Source organism: Gopherus evgoodei, chromosome 4 (assembly GCF_007399415.2).
Source record: "Gopherus evgoodei ecotype Sinaloan lineage chromosome 4, rGopEvg1_v1.p, whole genome shotgun sequence".
Classification (NCBI taxonomy): Eukaryota; Metazoa; Chordata; order Testudines; family Testudinidae; genus Gopherus; species Gopherus evgoodei.
The window spans coordinates 127033766-127058310 of record NC_044325.1 but is presented as its reverse complement, the minus strand read 5'-3'; the positions used below and the strand labels follow the sequence as shown (position 1 = coordinate 127058310).

The window sequence follows — 24545 nt, the reverse complement described above, 5'->3', positions numbered from 1 at the left end:
GCGAACCTAGGCTTGGACATCTGACACTGCTGGTTTTAAGCCATATTGAAGAAGAAGCAAAGGCTTATGCTCCAGGGCAAGCTAAGTCTAAATTCTGTGCCTATCCCATTTTCCTTTTGATTTCTGGAGCAGCAGATCAGCAATTTTGTGGCAGTATCGGGTAAACCTAATAAATGGCATCTTTTGCTGAGCTGAGTATGGGAATGAATGGTCCAATCTGTGCAGCTGTTCCTTATTTTGCTGTTGTAATGCACCCCGCCCCTGGGGGCTGTAACAGGGTGTCTTGCCCCATGGAGTGCAGATCCTGGGACTAAGCCAACTCTAATTACAGGATGAGGCCTGCCTGAGTGGCATCAGGAATTCCTTATAAAAGGCTACAGATGGCTGACCCAAGCTGGGGGAACCATTCAGAAAATAGAGGCCTGAGAAGTTGTAGCTGGCAAGAAGGAGAAGGAAACGGAAAATGCTGCAGGGAGCAAGATTAGCTCTTGCAGAGAACTTGACAGTGCAGATCTGGGAAAGAGGGCTGAGAACACCCCAGTGAAATAGAGACAGATGTTGAACGGAGGTTGGGGCCCAGAGGGCCAATGTATGTGTGAAGAGTGAATAAATTGGACAGGTGGGGAATGTTTTAATTTCCTTTGGATGCTCTTGAGTTTGGTTAAGAAACCCTGTAAAGGAGACAGCAGGGATGGAGTGTTACAAGGTGACCTCTGGCTATGAGGGGGAGCTTAGGTAGCAGCCAACCCTGTTACATGGGGAGGGACTATGATCCACCAACCTCCTCCAGATGCTCAGAGGTGTCCCAAGTGTACCCCAGATTCAGCAGCAAGTGCAATGGGCTGGTCAGCTGCTAGGCTCTGCAGACTGTCCTTCCAATTCCCACTTGCACACTGCTGGATGGAGAAGGCTATGAGAGCTGATGGGAAGGAGGCAAATCACCCTCTGGAATGGCTCAGGGAGTTTCACTAGGAGAGCAATGCAACAGTTCCTAACAGGCCCCTTGGCACAGCCCTTGGTGCAGGCGTAACTGTTTCCACAATTAAGCAGAGATCAGTAGCTCCCACTGGCCAGAGTTCTGTCCGGCATGAGTGGCATCACTGACTCCTAGCCATTGTCTCTGATCTCCTGCCTGCAGGCTGCTTCCAAGGTCTTCTGCTGCACCTGGCCCCTCTCCAGCCAATACACTTCCCAACTGAGCTCTCTGCTTCTCATCCAGCCTCCAGGTCCCAGGCCACTGCCAGATGCCCCTGAACAAGCTCCCAGCATGCTGACCTGCACCTCTCTGAGTTGCTCCTGGGGCAGCTGGGAAGCTGCTGCTCAACAAACTCCTGCCAAGACAAAGCTCAGCTGATTTTATGCTGCCCTCAGGCTTTTTGCATTGACAATCATGCCAGCCTCTCAGGAGTCGTCCGGTGGAGAAGCTGGAAGGGTTGGCAGCTGGGGAGGGTGCATTAGGGAACATGGGAGAGCTGGAAGACAGGCTGGGGTTTTGGCATGCAGGAGGTAGCTGAAATTGTGGTCAATAAAGCCAAGATGTGGCCAAGTCCAGGTGTGGCTATGTGTTCCCCTCGTCCTGGGCAGAGGGAAAGGGAGCTGACTGGGGACTGAATTCCTGATTGTGTCTACATTAGAATGTTCCTACCCTTTATTCCCAAGTGGTAGCACTCATTAGAAACAGCTAGTGCAGCCCAGGTGCCAGCACTGGCACTGCTATGGCATCTCTCCCCTGCTCACAGCACAGGGAGACAACATGATGGAGAAACCACCAGCAGCTGCTTCACCCAAGCACCCTGTCAGAGCTAGGCCAAGGCCCAGCTCATTGGCATGAGTGCATAGGAGAATAATGTGTCTGGTTACCAGGGGAAAGGGGGGCTGAAATAATTGCTGGCTGTAGCAGGCTGACGGGAGCCATGAAATAGTTAACCTGGCTGCTGTTTCAGCAGCCAGCATGAGGTTTCAGCCTGAACGCCCTGTTTCTCTAAACGGGATGACTGGCATGTCTCCTGGAGCAGTTGCTCCAGGCTGGAAGCTGGCCTGGCTGGAGAACAGTTCTTATGCAGCCATGAGGATGAGCTTTTTAAGGGAAAAAGCTGCAGGGAGCTAAGGAGCTAAATCCCTTTAGTGCCCCTGAACACCCTCACCCGCTTAACCATGCATTTCTTGGGTGCTGATCACTGCAGTGTCTGGATCCCAAAGGGCTGCTGCTGCAGCACATTCATAGACTCATAGACTGGAAGGGACCTCGAGAGGTCATCGAGTCCAGTCCCCTGCCCTCATGGCAGGACCAAATATTGTCTAAACCATCCCTAATAGACATTTATCTAACCTACTCTTAAATATCTCCAGAGATGGAGATTCCACAACTTCCCTAGGCAATCTATTCCAGTGTTTAACTACCCTGACAGTTAGGAACTTTTTCCTAATGTCCAACCTAAATCTCCCTTGCTGCAGTTTAAGCCCATTGCTTCTTGTTCTATCATTGGAGGCTAAGGTGAACAAGTTTTCTTCCTCCTCCTGATGACACCCTTTTAGATACCTGAAAACTGCTATCATGTCCCCTCTCAGTCTTCTCTTTTCCAAACTAAACAAACCCAATTCCTTCAGCCTTCTTTCATAGGTCATGTTCTCAAGACCTTTAATCATTCCTGTTGCTCTTCTCTGGACCCTCTCCAATTTCTCCACATCTTTCTTGAAATGCGGTGCCCAGAACTGGACACAATACTCCAGCTGAGGCCTGACCAGCGCAGAGTAAAGCGGAAGAATGACTTCTCGTGTCTTGTTTACAAGACACCTGTTTATGCATCCCAGAATCACGTTTGCTTTTTTTGCAACAGTATCGCACTGTTGACTCATATTAAGTTTGTGGTCTACTATGATCCCTAGATCTCTTTCTGCCATACTCCTTCCTAGACAGGCTCTTCCCAGTCTGTATGTGTGAAACTGATTGTTCCTTCCTAAGTGGAGCACTTTGCATTTATCTTTATTGAACTTCATCCTGTTTACCTCAGACCATTTCTCCAATTTGTCCAGATCATTTTGAATTTTGACCCTGTCCTCCAAAGCAGTTGCAATCCCTCCCAGTTTGGTATCGTCCACAAACTTAATAAGCGTACTTTCTATGCCAAAATCTAAATCGTTGATGAAGATATTGAACAGAACCGGTCCCAAAACAGACCCCTGCGGAACCCCACTTGTTATACCTTTCCAGCAGGATTGGGAGCCATTAACAACTACTCTCTGAGTACGGTTATCCAGCCAGTTATGCACCCACCTTAGAGTAGCCCCATCTAAATTGTACTTTCCTAGTTTATCTAGAAGAATATCGTGCGAGACTGTATCAAATGTCTTACTAAAGTCTAGGTATATCACATCCACCGCTTCTCCCTTATCCACAAGGCTCGTTATCCTATCAAAGAACTCTATCAGATTAGTTTGACACAATTTGTTCTTTACAAATCCATGCTGGCTATTCCCTATCACCTTACCACCTTCCAAGTGTTTGCAGATGATTTCTTTAATTACCTGCTCCATTATCTTCCCTGGCACAGAAGTTAAACTAACTGGTCTGTAGTTTCCTGGGTTGTTTTTATTTCCCTTTTTATAGATGGGCACTATATTTGCCCCCTTCCACTCCCCAAGGCAGTGAGGATTCCCCCCTACCCTTCAGCTCCCATCCTCCCCATGTTGTGCTTAAAGCGTAGGTAGTGTCCTAGTTTTACTACTTGTGGCCCTGTATCAAAGGGCAGCTGAGTGGGGGAGGGGGAGATGTAGACAGAGGGGTGCTGGGCCAAACCCGAGTGATGCTGAAACCCTGCACACCAGGTTGCACTGCTGCTTGGTTTGGGTGCCCTGTGAAATGGGGCACCCAGTGCAGCCTTCCCACCCACTCCTGCATGCTGGGTGGATGTGGGAAATACTCTTCTTCAGCCAGGACAAGGGGGTTGGGGCATTGACATGGGACAGTCCCGCAAATCCTCGGACAGTCTGCCACTGTGGCTCAATGTGTAACTGGCACTAAATTGGAGAGGGCAGCAAATGCACACTTGGGGGTCAGGGACTGTGACCTGGAGAGATCAGAGCAGGGGGGTTTCAGGGACTTTTTGTCCTGTGTATGTACAGCGCCCAGCACCACTGGGACCTGGATAAATCAATAATAACTAGAAGCCGGTTCATTCCCTTTAGAGCTGATAGGAGAAAGGCAAGTATGGGCGCGCACACACACACACAAAATCAGAAAAAAACCACCACCTCCCATTTGAATGTTTGGGTTTTTTTTGATGTTTCAAAACAATTTTGTTTTGTAAGGCTGGAGGTGGGTGGAACTAAAAAAGGGAAGGAAAGAAGGGTTTATTTTCCTTACAAAATGATATTAAAAATGGATTTTTTTGATCCACACAAACATTTTTGTTGGGAATGAAAAGCCATTTTTCATTGGAAAACACTTTTCCACTAGAAAGTTTTCACTGGCTCTGACTCCCATCACTCTCCCCAGCCCTCTTCCTGTTTTTTTTCTTTTTCTAACTCCGTAGGCAGTAATCTCCGAGTGGGTTGTGATGGCAGAAATGGAGTGCTGGAGGGACACGTGCCTTTGGGAAGAACCATCTCCAAAGACATGGCCACAGAGTGGAGCCTCCTTTAACCATGGCCCATGATCCAGGCCTCTGACACCTCTGGATTCTGCTATGGAGGCTCAGTGGATATCACAGTCTGGGGTTTACTGCATGTCATAAGCAGATTGTTAAGGGTTAATGTCTCTTGTACCTGTAAAGGGTTACAAGCAGGGAACTGGACACCTGACCAGAAGACCAATCAGAAGACAAGATACTTTTAAATTTGGGCGGAGGGAAACTTTTGTGTGTGTTCTTTGTGTGTTGTGTGTTCTTCTCTTGGAGGGTCTGACAGAGACCAGACATTACTACAGGCTCTCTAAGTTTCTTTTCATATAGTAAGTAAAAACAGGCGGTTTAGGCTTTTTGATTGTTTTTACTCTATTTGCAATTGTGGATCTGGCTTGTTAACTTTTATACGTGTAGTTGCTGGGAATATTCTGATTTGTATTGGTATTGAGGGGAAAGTCTCTTTCTGGTGTCTGTAAGCTATAGGATCCTGTAAGATTTACATCTTGAAGTTACAGAGATAATTCTTTACTTTTTCCTTCCTTTTATTAAAAGATTTTTTTTTTTTTGAGAACCTGATTGATTTTTTCTTCCTTGTTTCCCTTGTGTTATTCCAGGGGATTGGGATACTCACCGGGACGGGTGAGGGGGAGATGGGAGGGGGAGAGAGAGAATCTCTCTTTGTTTTCCTTGAATCTGTTTGCCTCTTGGTGGAAAGGAAGGGAGATGCTTCTCTGTATGGTGATTTAGAGGTTAGATCAGTATCTCTCAGGATAGCCCAGGGAGGGAAATTATGAGAGGGGGAAAGGTGGGGGGAATGGTTTATTTCTCCTTGTTTTAAGAACCCAAGGGATCTGGGTTCTTGGGGTCCCCAGGGAAGGTTGGGGAGGTCAGAGTGTCCCAAAACACTATATTTTTGGGTGGTGGCAGTGCTATCAGATCTAAGCTGGTAATTAAGCTTAGAGGATTCAGGTGCTAGTATCTCATTTTCTGAACTCTAAGGTTCAGATCTGAGAAGGAATGCTATGATACTGCGCCTGCCCCCTGTAGGGTGAGTCCACAGCTCTTGGCCCTTTCCCTTCAGGCCCAGTTTCCAAGGGTCAGGTGAGGTGGCTGAGGCCACCACTGCTAGGGCTAAAGGGCTACGTCCCCCAGCTGGCAGCTTTAGGAGAATCATCACCCTCCCATGTGGATCAGCCACTGCTGGGGGGCTCAGACCCAGAGTGGATGAGGCAAGGAGCCCTGGCAGTGCTGCTACTGGGGACCCAGGCAGAAGAAGGGCTGGGCTGTTAACACCATTAGCCTCCTATTCTCCACCAGCAGTGCCCTCCAGCCTGCCCTGCTACACCAAGGGCCCTAACGACCTCCCACTAATGATACTACAGCTAGTGCCACAGCAAGGGAGATTCTAGGCCTGGGGACCAACTACCCAGTGGTCCATTGGCCAGGGCCCCAGAGGGGATGGTGACTCCTTGGTGAGCCCAGCACCCCATTAGCCAGTATCATGGAGGAGACAGAGTCTTCAGGGTGAGTCCAGCACCCCATTGGCCAGTGCTATGGATGTGATGGTTGCTCCTGGGTAAGCCCTTATCTATGGTGGGGGAAGTGGCTGCCATGTGATGCAGCCCTGCTGCCGTGCTGTGTTTCCAGATAGAGGGTGCCCATCAGAGGCTCCATTACCCGCATTCAAAGTTTCTCAGCCCCTCTGCTTGCCTGGAATCATCCTTGCAGTGCAGCCAGCTCTTGCAGAAGGTTTATTTCAGGAGTGAGGGCCAGACACAGGCAGAGCTTGGGAAACAGTCACACAGACATGACTACAAGACCCACAGTTGTCTCCAGAGGTCTGTCCTACCCCCTGCTCTGGGGGGAAGGGGGGGGGGCTGCTGAACCCTGAAATCTCTGAACAGTGGAAAGGCCAGGACAAGTTGCACCTTCCAGAGCACCCCTTGTCCCCAGGCTGGCCAGTGCCCTGGAGCTCAGTACACAGTGAATTTGACCTCCAGCCTCTCGCTGTTGGAGACAACGTAGTCCCCAGCACCTGGAACAAGAGAGGAAAGGGAGGATAAGGGACACAAATGGGGACAGTGGCCCCTCAGCCCCAGTCACCCACCTGCACACCAGCCCCTCCCTGGATCCATCTGTCTTCTCCAGGTTCTCAGCCCCACTTTCTCTTGTGTCTCTCACACCCCTCTTCCTCCCTCTCTCCCCCACAGCCCCTCTCCCCTAACACGGCTCCCCACCCCTGCTCTCCCCATTGTCCCACCTTGGCTCAGCGGGATGCCATTGCTCAGGAGCTGCCAGTAGGTGCGGTGGTTGTTATCGGCCTGCAGCCCCTGCACGGAGGTGATGTACGGGCCCCAGGAGCTCTGCGTGTATGTGAAGCTACAGAGAGAGTCATGCAGGAGGCCTGGTTACCATTGCCTCATAGCATCCCCATCTCCCACTCCACAGGGATGTGCAACCGAGGACACAGTGAGACTGAACCCCCATGCCATTGGGGGAGGGGGAAGAGAAGGAAGGGATTGAGAAGCAGCCAAGCTGGCCCCTGCCTGAGCTCCAATCTCCCCATCCCAAGGAAACATTGTCCAGATGAGTGATGCAGAGGAACCAGCCTTGATCCCCCTTCCCAGCCCTTGAGGGTTTAATCTGCCCCCAGCAAACTTCTGGCTGTGGAAGCCATGCAGGTGGGGTAGCAGGGGCATGTCCCCCCTGTGATCCTAGGGACCTCTCTGTTTTTTAAATCTCTGTTACCCTACGAGCCCCATGCTATCATCTAGCCTGCTCTCTGCCACTGCCACTGCCATCAGCGATGGGTGCCACGTTGCCAGGCTGAGCAAGTACCTGAATTTGCTGGGGTCTTTATCCTGGGTGACCTCCATCACCTTGAAGAAGATGGAGCCCTGGGTCACAGTGACACTGATAGAGTCATTGAATGTGTTGTTCACACCATCGGCAACAGTGTAGGTCACTCTGATGCTAGGTAGGCGGCTAGTGGGTGAGGTGGGCCTGGCAGTGGACAGAGGGAGGTTATCTGTGTGGAGAGAAAGAGGAGAGAGGGTGAAGAATTGCCACATATACCTTAGAGAAAGCTATTCTCCTACTTCAAAAAGAACGAGAAGTCCTTGTGGCACGTTAGAGACTAACAAATTTATTTAAGCATAAGCTTTCATGGGCTAAAACCCACTTTATCGGATGCATATAGTGGAAAATATAGTAGGAAGATATATATATACATAGAGAACATGAAAAAATGGGTGTTGCTATACCAACTATAACAAGTGTAATCAGTTAAGGTGGGCAATTGTCAGCAGGAGAGAGAAAAACTTTTGTAGTGATAATCAGGATGGCCCATTTCCAACAATTGACAAGAAGGTGTGAGTAACAGTAGGGGGAATAGTCCCACTGGAGTCAAGGGGAGAGAAAGAGGCAGAAGCAAAGACAGAGAGTATCTAGGCAATGGCCGTCTGGGCAGGAGATTAGCTGGGGCTGAACCCAAGGCCCCTGGATCTATGATGATGATGATGCTCTAGTGCAGGGGTAGGCAACCTATGGCACGGGTGCTGAAGGTGGTACGTGAGCTGATTTTCAGTGGCACTCACACTGCCCAGGTCCTGGCCACTGGTCTGGGGGCTCTGCATTTTAATTTAATTTTAAATGAAGCTTCTTAAACATTTTAAAACCCTTATTTACTTTACATACAACAATAGTTTAGTTATATATTATAGACGTATAGAAAGAGACCTTCTAAAAACATTAACATGTATTACTGGCACGCGAAACCTTAAATTAGAGTGAATAAATGAAGACTCGGCACATCACTTCTGAAAAGTTGCCGACCCCTGACCTAGTGATTGAGCTAAGTACAAGGATCGTTAGATTGAGACTCATAAATCTCTAGGCCCTCCACTCATTAGATGGTGACATAGAACCACACTGGCTTAGCACAGGCTACGCATAGAACTGAGCAGGAATTTTTCAATAAACCATTTTTTCACTGAAAAATGCCAGTTCAGTGTCCAAACTGTTCATGAAGCAGTGCTGGGTTGGTATAAACTCCTGCATCGAAACGTGTTTGGCAGAAAGATTTCTGAACTGGAAAGTTTTGGTTTTTCAACCTGAAAAAACTTTTTACTGAGAAATTTTAGTAAATTTACAGAGAAAAAAAACAGGGAAGTTTGTAGTAAAAACATTTTGATACAATCAAAAGGAAACATTTTGATTGATACAAATCAAAAAGTTTAATTTTTGTTTGTTTGTTTGTTTGTTTATTGGATTTTCAGTTTGAAAACATTTCTGAGATTTTTTTGCCTTTTGAGCCTCATTCAGGATGGGAAAATTTTTTGAAATGTCAAAAATTCTCATGGGATGGGAAAACCATTCCCCTCCCCCCATCCCTTGCTACATGTGCTTCTGTCTGCCGCAGGTACTTTAGATGGCCCCATCTTCATCCTTAACAACATCTCAATGAGGCAGGACAGTGCTATTAACCACATTGTACACATGGGAAACTGAGGCACAGAGACACAGGGTACATCTACACAGCAAAAAAATCCAAAAAAACAAACAAAAAAAACCCCATGGCAGCAAGTCTCAGAGCCTGAGTCCACTGATTTGGGCTTGAGCTCTGGGGCTAAAAATAGCAGTGTAGATATTAGGGCTTTGAGACCTAATCCCTTGCCAGATTTCAGAACCCAGGCTCCAGCCCAAGCCCAAACATCTACACTGCTATTTCTAGCCTCCAGCGTGAGCCTCACGAGCCCATGTCAGTTGACCCAAGCTCTGAATCTTGCTGCCAGAGAGGTATTTTTTTTTTTTTTTTTTTTGCTGTGTAGATGTACCCTTAGTGACTTACCCAAGGAGTCATTGGCTGAGCAGGGAGCTGAACATGGGTCTTCTAAATGCCAGGTAAGAGCCCAACCATTAGGCCGCCACTACACCAACCACAGCATGATTGAATTAATGGGCTCTGTCTGCCTGGGTGCTATCAGTTCTCATGTCCTGTGCTGGGAGAATGGTCTGCTCTCCTTACCTGGGTCCATGGAGCAGTTGAGCCTACTCACGTCCAGATAGGTCCTGTTCTCCAGGGAAGAGAGGACCTGGGAAGCAGCCATGGGGTTTTTGAATGTGCCCTGGGGAATCTTGTCCAGGACCCTGTGCAGAGTCTGGAGGCAGTTCCAGGCCCCGGGTTTCTGATAGCTGGATGAGACAGATAAGGCCTATGGAGGACAGAGAGGAAGGGCAGAGTTACCTGCTGGGGCCTGACTGCCCATGACCGTGACAGAGGACAAGACTGTGAGCAAAGGCAGCTGGGAAGGCGCTACAAGAACACGTCTGGATGGCCCACCAGGGAGAGAGCAGAAGGGTGAGTGGAATGTAGACAGAAGGGAGGGATATTTAAGGCCTTCAATAAGTGAGGGAATTTGCAGCCCCGATTCTCTGGCACTGAGAGCTGCCTCCATTTATGGCAATATGGTGTTAACTCTGGAACCTACCAATGGCACAGTAATTGCTGACATTAACTATTCCACAACTGAATTATCCAGCTGCTCAGCAGTTGGGGCGAGGACCTTTGGGTTGTGGTTGAAGCTAGAATTCAGTCCCACCTCCTTTGATTCCCAATGGGACTCTGATCCCTCACCTGCATAGCCAACCCAGTGCTGTAGATGTTCCCGATCTCTCCATCTCTTCTCTTCTCAGCCAGGATTTTGTCCACTAGCCACTGCACATTCTGTCTGATCTTCTTATACACCTTCGGGGGAAGGGGCTGCCCCCTGGTCTGCAGGCATATGTGAGCCAGGATTGCCACTGCTGCAGTGTCTGTGGGGACCGGAAAAGTGGCTCAGATGGGACTGCCACACCAGAGAGGGGTGAAGGAGAAGGTCATCCCAGCACTGACCCCATGGATACTGTCACAGGGATCCCAGCTCATGCCACCCTGGGACCTCCCCACAGGGGAAGCCATGGGCCCTCCAGGCATAGGAGGATGTACGACTTTACCCACCCACAGAGAACTGGCCACCGAGGTAATACTTCTTGTGGCCTGGGCTGAGGAGGGCGCTGGTACTGGCTGGTGAGAGGCGGCCATTCAGCTGGCACAGGGCCAGCACGTCCAAGCTGAGCTGGTAGAAGTTGGTCAAGGGGTTGCCATGGATCGCTGTGGGGGAGAGACCTCTTGTTAGCCACAGACATACTCCTAGACTGGGGCCAGAACAGAGAGGGCAAAACGGGGGGGGGGGCATGGGATGGGGGGAAAGGGCCTGAAAGAGGGAGACAAAGAGAGAGGGGGGAGAAAGAAGGGAAAAGGGGATGGGAGAGCTCAACTGTGCAGGGGCAGAGGGGTTGAGCCAGGCAGGATCTCCCCCCTCCCCCCGCCCCAAGGCTGGGGCTCCTCACCTATGTTCTGCAGCTCTGCCTTGAACTTCTGCTCCAGGAGACGCACCAGATTGATGGTGGAGCCGTTTGCAGAGACGCACCGGGGGTCAGAGCAGGAGGCCTGTTGAGCCAGGATATGGAGGGCCACCTGGCCCGAGGAGAAGGACGCAACTGAAATGCAGCGCGCCCGGGATGGGGGTCAGTGAGGCTGGTCATGCTGCAAACCTGCCCTATGCTCCCTGCCCCAGCCTCTATCTCCCTGCCCCAACCACTGTGTCTGCCCCAGTCCCAGCCTCCCTGCACCTCACTACCCTTGGGTGTGTCTCTTTTCCCCCCACCCGACCCCATCAGTCTATCTATTCCTATCTGTCTCCCTTTATTTTCCTGCCTTTCTCTTCTCCTTTTGGTTTCATGCTTTTTGGAAGGGAGCAGCAGTTTCAGCACCAGCATTGTTGTACCCGATGGAGGTGCTGTGGGACGCGAAGGGGGTGGGGAGATGGCTGTTGTTTTGGGGCTGCTGTGGGGCACAGTGTGCATGGGGGGATGGCTGTGGTTTTGGGGGTGCTGTGGGGCACAATGGGCATGGGAAGATGGCTGTGGTTTGGGGGTGCTGTGGGGCACAATGGGCATGGGAAGATGGCTGTGGTTTGGGGGTGCTGTGGGGCACAGTGGGCCTGGGGAGATGGCTGTGGTTCTGGGGGGTGCTGTGGGGCACAGTGGTCCTGGGGAGATGGCTGTGGTTTTGGGGCTGCTATGAGGTCACCTCTATCTCCCAGAGGGGTGCATATTTGGGGGGCTGCTATGAGGTCACCTCTATCTCCCAGAGGGGTGCATATTTGGGGGACAGCTTTGTTGTGGGGTCACCATTACCCTTTCAGGGGTCTGACTTTATGTGTGGTGTTGTTGAGGACCCCACTTCCCAATGGGAGTTGCTGGGTTGGGAAGGCTGGTTCTATTTGGGGAGCAGTGTCAGAGTCCAACATGCCTAGTGGGTGTCTATTTGTGGGGAGGGGGGCAGAGCCCTTACCAGCTCGCTCCACTGCGTCCTGACTCAGTTTGTTCAGCATGTCCTGCTCAATGCGCTTGTTGTGCTCCTGGGCCAGCCTCAGGGCGAGCAGGATGCTGGGGTTCGGGGGAGCACTAACATTCACCGAATAGATCATCTTCTTCTGCAGATCCCTCACTAGGGGGCGCTCAGCCTCATTCACGGCTGGTGGAGGAGCCAGGATGACACATGGGTAGTCACAGCTGGGGACCTATACAACCTCCCCCATCCAGCTCTCAGAACCAGCTGAGCGGGGAATGGGGGGCTCCAGGCATCAGCCAGGAGGAAGTTAACACACCCCAGTCCTAGCCCCATGCCAATTACACCCTATTTCTAAGCCCACCTTCATCAGCCCCCCCCCCAACCTCCCTGCCCACCCCCCCTAGTCTCTCCCTGGCATTGTAGCTATGCAGAGATGTTCTGCACAGGCTGTTTGCACATGGTTCAGCCTCCAATGGGACATCCAGAAGGGAAACGCCTCCTGAGCTCCCAGGCGAATTGGATGGACTAGCTTCCAGGTTTGGATGATTTTTGCACTGCACACCGGTGTTGGCAGCAGAGATGACAGGAGTAGCTTGCATCACAGTGAAAAGCAGGCTGTGCCCAGTCTGTGGGGCGTAGCTACATGAGTCAAGGGAAGGCTCTGGTGGGGAAGGCAGTGGGGAAAGGCTCCCTTCTCCCTGCCACCCCAGAAGTCACATTACAGAGGGAGGAGTACATGGCACAGGGCCATTTGACTCACCACAGCCCTGGCACAGCCCCCCAGGGGCAAGGTACAGGAGCAGGAGCCCAACTAGCATGATCACCAAAGTCCTCCTCATCTCTCCATCTCCAGTCATTGCCTGGCTGTGCTGGGACCTGGACTAGGACCTGGTATTTATCAGCTGGAAGGAGGCGGGGACACCAGGGTGCCTTGCCCTCCTCTCCTGGCTTGCCTCACCCTGCTACTTCCCTACAGCAGACAGGAGACATTCAGCAATGCCCAACAGTACATGCAGGTCTGTGCCCCAGAGACTGGCACAGATAAAACTGGCTGGGGCTGTCAGACCACTACTCCCTCCCCATGGGCTCTGGGTGCTGCGAGGAGCCAACTGGCACCAGAGACTTAGACGGAATTCTCCCCATCACAGTTCACACCCCTGTCCCCCACCACCCTGGTGAACCTGGTGCCACTGGCTCCAGGTGACATCTCACTGGAGGGTCATACGACTGTGAGGCCACAGCTGGCCAACACCTCCTCCCAAACACATGGACACCATTGGCCACTCCAGTCAAGTTGTGCACCAGAATAACAGAGAGGGAATTTGGGCTTCTTGGTTTTATCCCTTCCTGGTTTCATGGGTCATTGTATGTAGATGACCTTGGCCATAGGCTGGGACTGAGGGGTATCAGGAGAGCTGGTGTATGGAGCCCTGGGGTAGGATAGCAGAGGGTTACAGTTTGGGATTAAGGGGCCTTGGCAGAGCTGTGAGGGGAGGCCAGGGCTGTGGTAACAGGGCACTGTGGGTTGAGATTGAGGTTCATCAGCACCAGAGCTGTGTGTGGCAGGGGTCCCAGGGACGGGATAGCGGGGTTTGGTTTGACAGGCAGTGGTAGAGCTGGGTGGGAGCTCAGGATGTCACTGAGGTGGGTGGTTCTGGGGTCCAGGACTCCAATGATTTCAGCTGAAACCAGGGCTGCCCAAAACCTCTGAATAGCAGGCCCCAGGAGTCTCAAATTAGGCACCCAAATCTAGGTGAAAAGGGCTTGAAAAATTAGCCCTTGAAAGTTCTGTGCCTCAGTTTCCCATCAGTATAATGGGGGTGATCATCCCTTCCTCACTCACCAGCTGGGCTGGGGGTAGAGTTAGTTTATCCATCTGTGTGTAGGACTAGGAGATCCTTGCCTGGGAGGTGGGGTGTTGTGGTCTTGCCTGTGTATGAGGGTTTCATCCCCCAGTGTTGGAAGGATACAGGGAAACAATGAGCAGAAACTTTACAAACTGGCTCTTATCACAAATGGGTTGTAAACAGACATAAAGTCTCTTACAGAAGTGGATAGGTGGCTTTTAATTTACCCTCACTAGGAATGGGGCAGAGTTACCACCCCTGGGAGCTGACCCTACAACTCCAAGGGCTCAGGGTTGCACACATCTACTAGATGGAGCCTGCCTGGCTTTGGCTGGCCACTCTCACCTGCCCCTTGTCAAAGCTGCAGAGGATGGGACTGGAACTGTGGCCCATGCTGATAATGGAGGAATTGCAGGCACCTGAGTGCTGCTGCCTCTGGTATAAAACCAGCCAATGGGGGTAGCTTTTCCTCATGTGGCTGTTTCCTGAGGGAGGAGTGGAAGATGGGAGCTCCTGTGGGTTGTTGGGCTTTGCTCCTTTTAGTCACTGGTGCTTGGGCTCAAAATGCTTCAGGTAAAGTGGGGGGAATGAGGGATGCTGGGTGTAAACTGAACCTCTTGCTGTGGTTTATCTTCCAGTTGTGTGGGGCCTTCCTGTTCTGGGTTCTAGCCTCCTGGAATTGCTGCTGGGTAGGCAGAGCCGGATCCAGGTCTTATTGTTCATTTGTTTCACTGGAACTTTATGTTCTGGGCAGGTAAAACCTAGGGCTCTCCTGTATGTAATGTATTCTGTGCACCTGCTTGGTGACTTATCTGCTGGCAGGGTGCCTACAAAGCTTCACTTCCTCCTGGCCCTCATGGGGAAATCCCAGTCTCCCTGCAGATGCCAGGTGTGGAAGTTGCTCCCTCTGCCAGTCTGTGGCTTTTAAATCTCCCTAAGTATGCAATTTCCCTAGGGCCTAAATAGCTAATCTCTTTCTTTATACAGTGTAGCCATGTTGGTCCCAGGATATTTCAGTGACAAGGTTGGGGAGGTAATATCTCTTAGTGGACCAATACAGCCCAATAAAAGATATTCTCACCTACCTTGTTTCTCTAATCTCTTGTCTTGTAAAACAGTGGTAGATGCTGCCACTATTCAACAGAAGGGTCTCCAGCCTGCTGGTGATGGGAGTTGGGGAAGCAGTTATTGCTGTAGGAGCTGCAGTAAGGTGATGAGATGTAGCTGAGGCCTGCAGTGAGGAATCCACTGTGCTTCTCTTTTCTTTCCCATCTGTGCCCTCCCCCTGCAACCCTTGACTTTGTCCCAGATGAGATGAGTCTGAGCAGTTCGTGGGTTCATAGACCTGCCCTCTCAAAGGAGTCAACAATGCATTTTGGTGGCTGGCTTTTTGGGGCTTAGCTGTCTCATTGCTGCCACTACCACAAGAAGAACCTTCACTGTTATCTAGGTGCCTCTGATGGCATGAGATCTGTAACACAAGGAGATAACAGTAGGACACACCTGTGTGCCCACTTATGAGACTTCTAGGGTGGTATTGCCTAGTGGCTAGAGTGGGTTGGAGCACTGAGTGAGGGGCCCTTGGTTGTAGTCCTTGCTCTGCAGAGGTGACCTTGCTGAAACCAAAGGTTGCCAGAGCAGCTGCTGGATTTCTGGGTACCTCATTTTTGGGGTGTCTGGCTTGAGGCACCCACAGATTCAGCAGTTGCTTCCCAACATCTGACTCCATCTCCTGCCCCCCTTCAGGATGCTTAGTGGCAAGCTACATTGGTGCTCCTCAATGCTTTTTGGGTCCTTTAAAGGTTAATGCTCTCACTTTCTTCTGCCTCTAACCTGGTTTTATCAGCAAGATCTGTTGTAGCCAGTGTAACCTGCTGGCTGACAGTTTCCTTGTTCTGCCTCCACAATTGAGGAAGATGGCTGAAGGCAGCTGTCTGGTATTTCAGCTTTAGGGTTGGTAGAGCCTGGCACGCCGTGGCTCCATTTTCCACTCTCCTGAAATGGAGAGGATTCCTGGTGGCCCATGTCTGAGTAGGGAAGATGTGGGAGGCTGGGGGCTGTTGGAGACCTAGTCTGGGCAGACTAGGGCAGGTCTCCACTCAGATTCCTCAGTCAAGGAGGGGGGGGGGAAGAACACGGTAAGCTGCCAAAAATTCCCATGTAATCACAGCTATGACAACAGAAAGGAGCTTCTCTTGGCTTAGCAAATGTTGTTCCAGGAAGTGGTATTACTCTGCTGACAGGACAAACCTCTTCTGTTGGCATAAACTCAGCCTGCCCAAGAGGCTTTTTCATATAGCTCTAACAGACTACTACTGTGTAGACAAGACAAGGTCAGAGTCTCCATATACCCTGCATGTCACCACTGTGCTATTGCAACTCACAGACATCTAGCACCAGGACTCAGTAGCTGCCATAGGTCTAAGGACTGTCTTGCTCAGTGTAATGAGGTGCAAAGGACATATCACTGTCAGTGATGGAGGTTGGTGGATCCTCTACTCACATCACTGGACGCTCACCCTTTCTTCTGCTGACACTGGGCTTGTCCATCTGGTTACATTGTCACTGCCTGCTCCTCTCAGGGGTGGCATCAGTGCGTGCTCCTGGGCAGCAGTAACCAGGGATAAACAATTAGGGTGGTGGGGAGATCCCCTCTCCTGCTAGCACAGATCTGGTAGCTGGCCCCTGGGAGGCACAGGGCAGGAGTTTGGAATGGAGTGGAAGGAGCATGTTGGGGTTGCAGCTACTGGGAGCAAGTGGAATTATGGCCCTGAGCCTTGTAGTGATGTATGTAACTATCCAGCATCGCTGACTGTGTCTGGGCTGTAGGGTATCTACTCAGCCCTTCCTGAATCCCTGTACTCCTGTGTCTTGGGAATGGTGTAAATCCCAGGACAGGGTTTCTGGGGCTGTTGTGTCTGGAGGATGCTGTGGCTGAGAGTCTGTTAACCCCTGTGTGCCCCTTCTGCAGTGTCGGTGGTGTGTGGCAGCTCGCAGCTTCAGATCACGGTGCTGGCGGATCTCTTTGGCGATGGTGTGACTGTCTCTGCCAAGGAGCTGACACTGGGGGCTGGCTGTGCTGTGAAAGCTGTTGGGCCAGATAGATTCCAGCTAGAATATCTGCTATCAGAATGTGGGGCCACCATGGAGGTGAGAGCAGAGACCAGTGGGGGGCTGGCTATGTGGGTGGGTGTCAATCTCTCTCTTCCTGCTGAGTGCAGCCTGGTTTCAGTCCTCAGCCCCTACCACCACAACCTCCCTCTTCTCCTGAGGGACACCCACCTTTCTTGAGTGATGGAAATAAAGCCTCACATTCACTCACTCCACTGATGGACACAGAGCAGACTCACTGCAATGAGGCCCTTCTTGAATCTGGATACACCCTGTCCCATGCAGGAGAGAACTAATAAGGGATCTATATCCAAGGAAGCCCTTGGGTGAAGGGAAACCCAGGGGAGAGGGCCGTCTAGCCATTGGATACTAACCCATAGTATTTCACTTCATGGCTGCAGCTAAACTGGGTGCAATGGTACAGTGTCTAAAGTGCATTGCAGGGGCTGTGGAGGGCTTAACACTGCCCATGAGCAGGCGCAACGCAAGTGCTGAAGCAGATCTATGAATGCTGGCTTGTGAAATTGCTTGGGTAACTCCTGCCTTCCTCTGGTGCCCACAGGTTCCTGCATACCAGGAGGTGGGGATACACAGACTGATCTAAAGTGGGAAGTTACAGGCCTTGGAATTATTGGAGCTGGAAGCCGTGCCCAGGGTTCCCCATGTACTCAGCTTGCCCCTGTGGGAAGGGACTCTCCGTTGCCCCATCTGGAAAATGACAGACTTCCCATATTCTTTGGTGGTCCTGAGGCTTAATTCATGTTCACATGTGATGAGGTGTTCAAGTGGAAGGTACCACTGTAGCTCCCCTCTTTCAGGGCACTGCATGTCCCCTCTAGTGGCTGATCTGTGGAGGCTTGACTCTGCTACAGCCCCTGGCTAGAAGATGGATTCCTCTAGGAGTCTCAGTGCTAACAAGATCCAGAAGTGGCTAGGTCCAAGCCCTGATGTTGGCCCAGGAGGGGGCTGATGACCCTATAGCAATGATGAACCTATTCTCCTCTCCCTCTAGCTGGAGTCTCTTTATTACCTGCCTCCTTGAATGGCAGTAGCTGGAGGGTTGAGGGCCAAATGTAGTGCCCTACTGGTTGGTGCTCTGAGGTGTCTCCAATGGCGTATGCACCTTCTCCTTCTGGCAGGTCAAAGTAGCTATCTGGCTGGACAGGAGGCCCTGCTGCTGGGTGGATGGAGCAGTACTGATCCTTGGCTGGTTTTTTTGCTCTTCATAGCTCCTCTCTGACACCATCCACTACAGAAATTTCCTCCACTACAGACCTTCTGCTGTGAGGGGCGTGATCCGAGCCAGTGCCTTCTCCCTCCCCATAGACTGCTTCTACCCCAGGTGAGTGAGCATCCTCCATGCAGTGCTGGGTGCTGAGACCTGTCCCAAGTTGCTTCAAGGAACAAAGTCTTTCCCTGTTACCTGGACTTGTTCACCCTCCTGCCGAGGGTGGCCTTGGCATTGCAGGGCTGCCCCACTGAGCTTTGCTGATGGCCAGGAAGTCCAGAGTCCTGGATTGTCCTGCTGAGGGTGGGATGTGGTTGCTGGGTCTGTCGCACCAAGGCTGGGTATTCATCAACTAATGTTGCCCAGGTCTTTAATACTCATAGCTCAGCTCCAGGAACACATAACTGAGCAGAGCCTTGGTGGGGTCTGATGTCCATGTGACCTGCCTGTCACCTGTACTAGTGCAATGCTGACCTGCTACTGCCATGCACATGTCATGCTAGTGCACATGGTGAGACAAGGAAATAGATTGAAACACTAATGCACTAGGGCTCACAGATGTCTCAGCTGAGTTCTTCACTACAGCTCTGCTCTGGCTACACCATAGTCCTGGCTTGAGCAAGGGGATGGAGGGGTGGCTGTAGATCAAGGGTGCTCAAACTGGGGGTCAGGACCCCTCAGGGGGTCACAAGCTGTCAGCCTCCACCCCAAACCTCCCTTTGACTCCAGCATTTATAATGGTGTTTAAATGTTTTTAATTATAAGGGGGGGAGTTGCACTCAGGCTTGCTATGTCAAAGGGGTCCCCAGTACAAGTTTGAGAACCACTGCTCTAAATGTTATGATGTGTAACTGCAGAGTCCTGCTGAGGGTGGTGTGTGTGTGTGTGTGCGCGCGCGCGCGCACACTACATAGTGGCTGCCAGGATACCTCCAAAGGGGAGAGCCATGTCTCACCACACAATGGGAGATCCTGTGTGTGTGTGGAAGAGGTAGTGATTGTCTCCTCTGTTCCAGGACTGGTAATATCTCTTCCTTGGGCCTCCAGCCCACCTGGGTCCCTTTCAGTTCCACCCTAATGCACAGACAGCACCTGGACTTTGCCCTGGATGTGTATGACAGTGAGTGCTGGTATATTGGGGGTGGGGGGGCAGTGCTTGGGAGTCTCCAGGAATCCCACTCAGTCTATAACTAAATGGCAGGCTGGCTTGGGATCCCACTAGCCAGGCTTGTCTCCAGGGGGTGAGTTAGGAAGAGACTTCATTGCTCATGCAGATACTACCTAAACTGTTCACAAAAAGGGGGAACTGGGGGCACCCCAAGTTTGGTTAATGCACCTCAGTCCTGTGTTCTCCCCCAGCCCTGCCAACACCCCTCTCTCATCCCTGAGCTCCTCTTACCTTGACCCATAGCCCCCTCCTATTCCAGCTGTTAGTACCCCCTCAGTCCCACCTTACAGCCCCTATTCTAGCCTTGGGTTCCCCCTCCCACATATCTGTTGATGCCACCCTCAATCCTCCTGTCTTACACGCCTTTCTCTGGCAGACTCCTTGCTAGTGTGTGTGTTCAGGGTGGTTGGGTGGGAGAAGTGCTAGTTAGGCAGGAACAAGGAGGGTTCAGGTAAGTGTCATCTCCCCCTCCATCTTCTTTGTCCTCAGGTACCTGGTCATTCCCCCTGTCTGACCCCACTTACTACCTTGGTGACCTGATAAACATCCAGGCATCTGTGAGAACTGGCAGCCATGCACCTCTGAGGATCTATGTGGATGAGTGTGTGGCACGGCCAAGTGCAGCATCTTCCATAAAGTATGAGGTCATCACAGACCACGGGTGAGCATCTGGGGCAGACAACTCTGAATGGGCTCTGGTGTCTGGTACCAAAGCATCATTTTATCTAGAAGGACTAGGCAGCACTGGCCCATGGAGAGAGGTGGGAAGGAAGTGGATGGTGGGCTTTCTAGGTTGTTGTTAGGGCCCTATCAAATTCAGGGTCCATTTTGGTCAATTTCAGTTTTAGGATTTAAAAAATCCTAAAACTTCATTTCAGCTATTTAATTCTGAAATTTCAGTGTTTGTAACTGTAGGGATCCTGACCCAAAAAGGAGTTTGGGGGGTGGGAGATCACAAGGTTATTGTAGGCAGGGTTGAGACACCGCTACCCTTACTTCTGTGCTGCTGCTGGTGAGGTGCTGCCTTCAGAGCTGGGTGCCTGGCCAACAGCCATGGCTCTTTGGCTGCCCGGCTCTGAAGGCAGCAGAGAAGTAAGGGTGACAATACCATGAGCCCCCTAAAATAACCTTGTGACCCCACCCTTGCAGGACCCCCAATTTGATAAACACTGACCTCCCCTGTGACCACTGTATAGTACAGGGTAAAAGCACACAAGACCAGATTTCATGGGGTGGGGGGCAAATTTCACAGTCCATGACTTCAAGTATCAGAGGGGTAGCTGTGTTAGTCTGGATCTGTAAAAGCAACAAAGACCTGTGGCACCTTATAGACTAACAGAAGTTTTGGAGCATGAGCTTTTGTGGGTCAATACCCACTTTGTCAGATGCATTCATGACTTGTTTTTCATGTCCATGAGTTTCATAGGCCCTAGTTATGAGTAATGATCTGTACAACCTGTATCTTCAGGCTACTCAGCAGGCTGCTCCACCATTGCCCCAAATCCCCACAATTCCTTGTCTCCTCAGCCCTGGGATCTGGGTGAGGCCCAGCCTGAGCCTTTTCTCAGGTCCCATGTGGACAGTCTGGGAACCAGGGTGATGGCTACTCATGGCACTGAGGCAGCTGGGTGGGTAACCCTCTCCTTCCTACAGGTGTCTTGTGGATGGGCAGCACAGCCGCTCCCACTTCCTTGCCCCTCGAGGAGACCAGTTCCTCCGTTTCCAGCTGGACACGTTTGTCTTCACTGGTGCTTCCAATAGCCAGGTCAGTACAGAAGAGGTTGGGGGTGGGGGGGAGGTGCTGAGCCACCTGGAAGGGCACAGACTTCCCTGTATGGGGTGGGTATCATGGCTGCCATCTCCATGAGGGACTCTCCCACAGGGCCCTGCAAGGAGATGAGATGAGGTCTCCTGTCCTAGAGATGGATGGACAGAGGTGTGGGGCAGAATAGCTGCTGTATGGTGAGAGGGTTCCCTCAGCCTGACCCTAGAGTTGAGTTCTGGGCTCTCCCTGCATCCCACACAGAACCATACCTGGCTGTGACATATGTTTTCAGATCTACCTCCTGTGCCACCTGAAGGCAGTGGCTGCTGGCCCTGCTGACCAGCACAACAAGGCCTGCTCCTATGACCCAGCCACCATAGCCTGGCGCTCCCATGAAGGAGGCAACTGCTCCTGCTGTGCTTCCCCTGCTGGCTGTGGGAGCAGGAGGCGGCGCCGGCGTCTGCCTCAGGACAGGGAAGGTAACCTTGCCCCTGCCTTGAAACGCCCCCGCAGTCCTGCTAGAGGAGCTTGCCTGGCTTCTGCCATTCCTTGGTGGGTTGGCATGTCTCCCTGGGATCCTCCAGTCTCTGTGCCCTGCCCCTCAGACTGCTCTGCCTTGGCACCAGAGCAGTGGCTGCCCTATGGGCATGTGGCCCCTTCTAACACTTAGAGGATGGAGAGCTGCTTTCTTTCTTGCCCTGAGACTAAGCTCCCATCTGGCTGATGTCAGAGCTGAGCCCAGCTGCTTCTGATATGGGGGCTGGATGGATCATCTGGCTTGTTGCACATATGGCTTCCACCCCACCAGACCCTGTGCTGATTGCTGGTGGGCATTGGTATGGCAGGAGGAGGGGGGTGAGGCATCCTGCATCTGCTCCCAGACTGTGGCTGTGCTCACTCTTTCATTCTCTCCTCCCCAGGACCCCTTGGAGAAGCAGACCTCCAGCTTGGCCCCATCAAGCTGGCCACCAATTCCTCCATTACACTGGGCTCCAGCCTCCTCATGTTGGCTTCTACAGAGCCCACCTTTGCCACAGCAGGGGCTGTTGAACTCTCTTCCACTGTGCCCATCTCTAGCACCCCTAAAGCCATCCACCCTGTCCTGTTCTCTCCCAATCAGGCTGTGAACCCCATAGTGAGAGGGGACATGAAGGATTCTTCAGGTGAGTGCTCTGATCTACCCTCTCATGGGACTCACTCCAGTCAGCTCCCCCATCTGTCAGTGGGTATCCTGTTGCTCAATGTAGCCATGAGCAGTCTGGTCAACTCCTTATTGTCTTGTCACCTAGCCAACTGGCAGAACTGAATGGGGTTGCTGCCATTGGCTGCAGGCCCCTGTCCTGGAAATCTGGGATACAGGGAGATCAGAAGTCAGTTATTCTCCCCCAAATAGAAATGTGGCCAAGCCAACATGTCCCGCATGCACAGAGTGTCCAGGAGGGAGTGGAAAAAGGAGCCTTCCTGTGCTGTCTTTGTGGGGCAGGGGAAAAAACACACAAGGATTGATGACCATTCCCCGGTGGAGAGCAGCTGGGAGGCCTGTTGGAACCAGGCTGCTTTGACCTCATGGCCTCTCTCCTGAGCTCTGCTCTTTTTCTTTCCCACAGGGCTGCAGCTCCCCTTCTCTGTCACCACCCTGGCCATTGCAGTGTTGTGCTCACTCTTTGTCTTCCTGGGAATCCTGGGTTGCTACTGCTCCACCAAGCGCTACCACAGAGGATACCGGATGGGTGCTGTTGATGTTGCCTTGGGGGAGTCTGGTGCTGTTGCCATGGCACCCACAGCCTCTAGGGACTCCAATGTAGCCTCTAAGAAACCTGGTGCTGTGGTGGCTGCAGCCTGTGGGGAGTCTGGCTCTGTATGAAACTCCAGTTGCCTCTTAATAAATAAACCAGTCAGTCAATGGAAATGTCTCATTCCTCAGTGTGGGGGCAGCTGGGGTCAGGGGGACTTCAGCACCACCTGGCTGCTGTGAGCCTCTTCTGTCTCCATTTTAACTAAGGCTAGTCATACCAGTACCTTCTCCTGCAGGATCAGAAGACAAGCTGACCACTGAGGGTCCAACTTCCAAAAGAGCACTCCATATGGAGCTATAAGCTGACCTCTAGGTTGGGGGAGCATCTTCCTCTCTAGCAATGGCCATACCATAAAACACCCACTATATGCCTTCCTCTGGGGTATGGCACTGCTGGTCCCTGCCACAGGGTGTGTTGCAATGCCCACAATGATGGGGGAGAGGCTTGTTGCTGAGGGAACATTGTTTCCTTTTCTGGGGTAAGAGCTAGGTAACCAGGATGACTTTGGTATTCCCCCCCCTCCCCACTGTAAATGGGGTGGGAGGAGGATGTTGAGTCTTCATGCTCTGCTACCTTCATCTGCTTTTCCTAGGTGCTGCCCTGGGGGTAGGACAAACTCACTTCATTTCAAATCTTGGAACTCAAGGGCTTTGAACTAACTGACTCTCTGCACTAATGGATACATCAATCTGACTGATGTGACTTGTTTGGTCCTATTTCTTCACTTGCTGTCCCCCTCTCACTTGTGGTGGCTAGACCCCTCCCCCTACACCTGCTCTGAACCTAAACAATCCCCCTAACTACTAGAGTCAAGGTACCCAAAGGACAGTTAACTGGGGCTGTCCTGGTACTGAGAGCATTTTGAGCGGGTTTCTAACAGGGTGACCCACACGACTTCTCTGTCCATTGGGTGAGGTATTACTGTGAGTCCTGCTCTGAGGGGCTGAATGTGTTCTGATCTCCTGTGTACCTCAGTAGGGCTGATGTCGGGGTGGGACAAGATACCATAGTTGATCCTAAGCCATGCTTTGGTGAGAAGATGGGGAAGGCAACAAAGCACAGGAAGGGATAGAGAATCATACAGAGACAATCTCAAAGATCTTTCTGCCATACTCAGAAAGGTGTCTCACTAAAGTCCAGCTTAGTAGCTACTGAGGTGGATTCTAGGCCATCTCTCTGCAAATTCACTAAGACTTTTGGCCTAGATATCTGAGTGCTGGGGTAGGCAACCTTTCAGAAGTGGTGTGCCAAGTTCACTGTAATTTAAGGTGTTGTGTGCCAGTAAGACATCTTTAATGGTTAGACGGTCTCACAATAGTTTATGTAATATAGAATTTAAAGTAAACAAGGCTTTTAAAATATTTAAGAAGCTTCATTTAAAATGCAGATCTATCAGTTTAGTGTGATCCTTGCCCTAGCTTTTCCTTGCTGAGTTTTCCAATGTGGGCTACAGCAGGGGGTGACTGAAGAGAACTGGGTCAAGGCCAGGAGCAGAGCCCTCAGCTGGCTGCCAGTACCCCAGGCTGGCAGTGAGCTGAGCAGGGCTGCCAGCCAGAACCCCAGACCAGCCAAAGGATGAGCTGTTCAGCCTACCGCTGGCTCCACTCTGTCCA

General features: G+C 51.5%; 2 protein-coding genes across 3 annotated transcripts; one reads left to right on the top strand and one right to left on the bottom strand.

The window, feature by feature from the left end:
• Positions 1-6360: 6360 nt before the first annotated feature.
• On the bottom strand, positions 6361-12880 carry TCN1 (transcobalamin 1). Of its 2 annotated transcripts, XM_030560970.1 has the most exons (9): positions 12779-12880; positions 12019-12201; positions 11013-11162; positions 10621-10773; positions 10258-10436; positions 9649-9835; positions 7461-7650; positions 6883-7001; positions 6361-6657 (listed from the first exon to the last, which is right to left on the bottom strand). In XM_030560970.1, the coding sequence occupies exons 1-9, from the start codon at positions 12873-12875 to the stop codon at positions 6596-6598; spliced, it is 1320 nt and encodes a 439-aa protein (XP_030416830.1). In that variant the 5' UTR covers positions 12876-12880; the 3' UTR covers positions 6361-6595. The 2 variants fall into 2 exon arrangements, with proteins under 2 accessions (XP_030416830.1, XP_030416829.1); XM_030560969.1 differs by lacking the exon at positions 12019-12201.
• Positions 12881-16310: 3430 nt separating this feature from the next.
• Positions 16311-23000, top strand: LOC115651240 (zona pellucida sperm-binding protein 3-like). Its single transcript, XM_030562185.1, has 9 exons — positions 16311-16347; positions 16837-17015; positions 18206-18318; positions 19220-19323; positions 19861-20032; positions 21025-21136; positions 21429-21615; positions 22057-22299; positions 22744-23000. Exons 1-9 carry the CDS (start codon positions 16311-16313, stop codon positions 22998-23000), a joined length of 1404 nt encoding a protein of 467 aa, XP_030418045.1.
• Positions 23001-24545: the final 1545 nt, after the last annotated feature.

Bases quoted from the DNA above. Each gene is read 5' to 3' on its own strand.
- TCN1 (XM_030560970.1), bottom strand. From the start codon at position 12,875: ATGACTGGAGATGGAGAGATGAGGAGGACTTTGGTGATCATGCTAGTT. The intron at 9,836-10,257 runs GTGAGGGATCAG...TGTCCTCCATAG, and splicing joins GCACTGGGTTGGCTATGCAG to GCCTTATCTGTCTCATCCAG. The intron at 6,658-6,882 runs GTGGGACAATGG...CTCTTGTTCCAG, and splicing joins TGGCATCCCGCTGAGCCAAG to GTGCTGGGGACTACGTTGTC.
- LOC115651240 (XM_030562185.1), top strand. From the start codon at position 16,311: ATGAGGTGCAAAGGACATATCACTGTCAGTGATGGAG. The intron at 18,319-19,219 runs GTGAGTGAGCAT...CCTCTGTTCCAG, and splicing joins ATAGACTGCTTCTACCCCAG to GACTGGTAATATCTCTTCCT. The intron at 21,616-22,056 runs GTAACCTTGCCC...TCTCCTCCCCAG, and splicing joins TCTGCCTCAGGACAGGGAAG to GACCCCTTGGAGAAGCAGAC.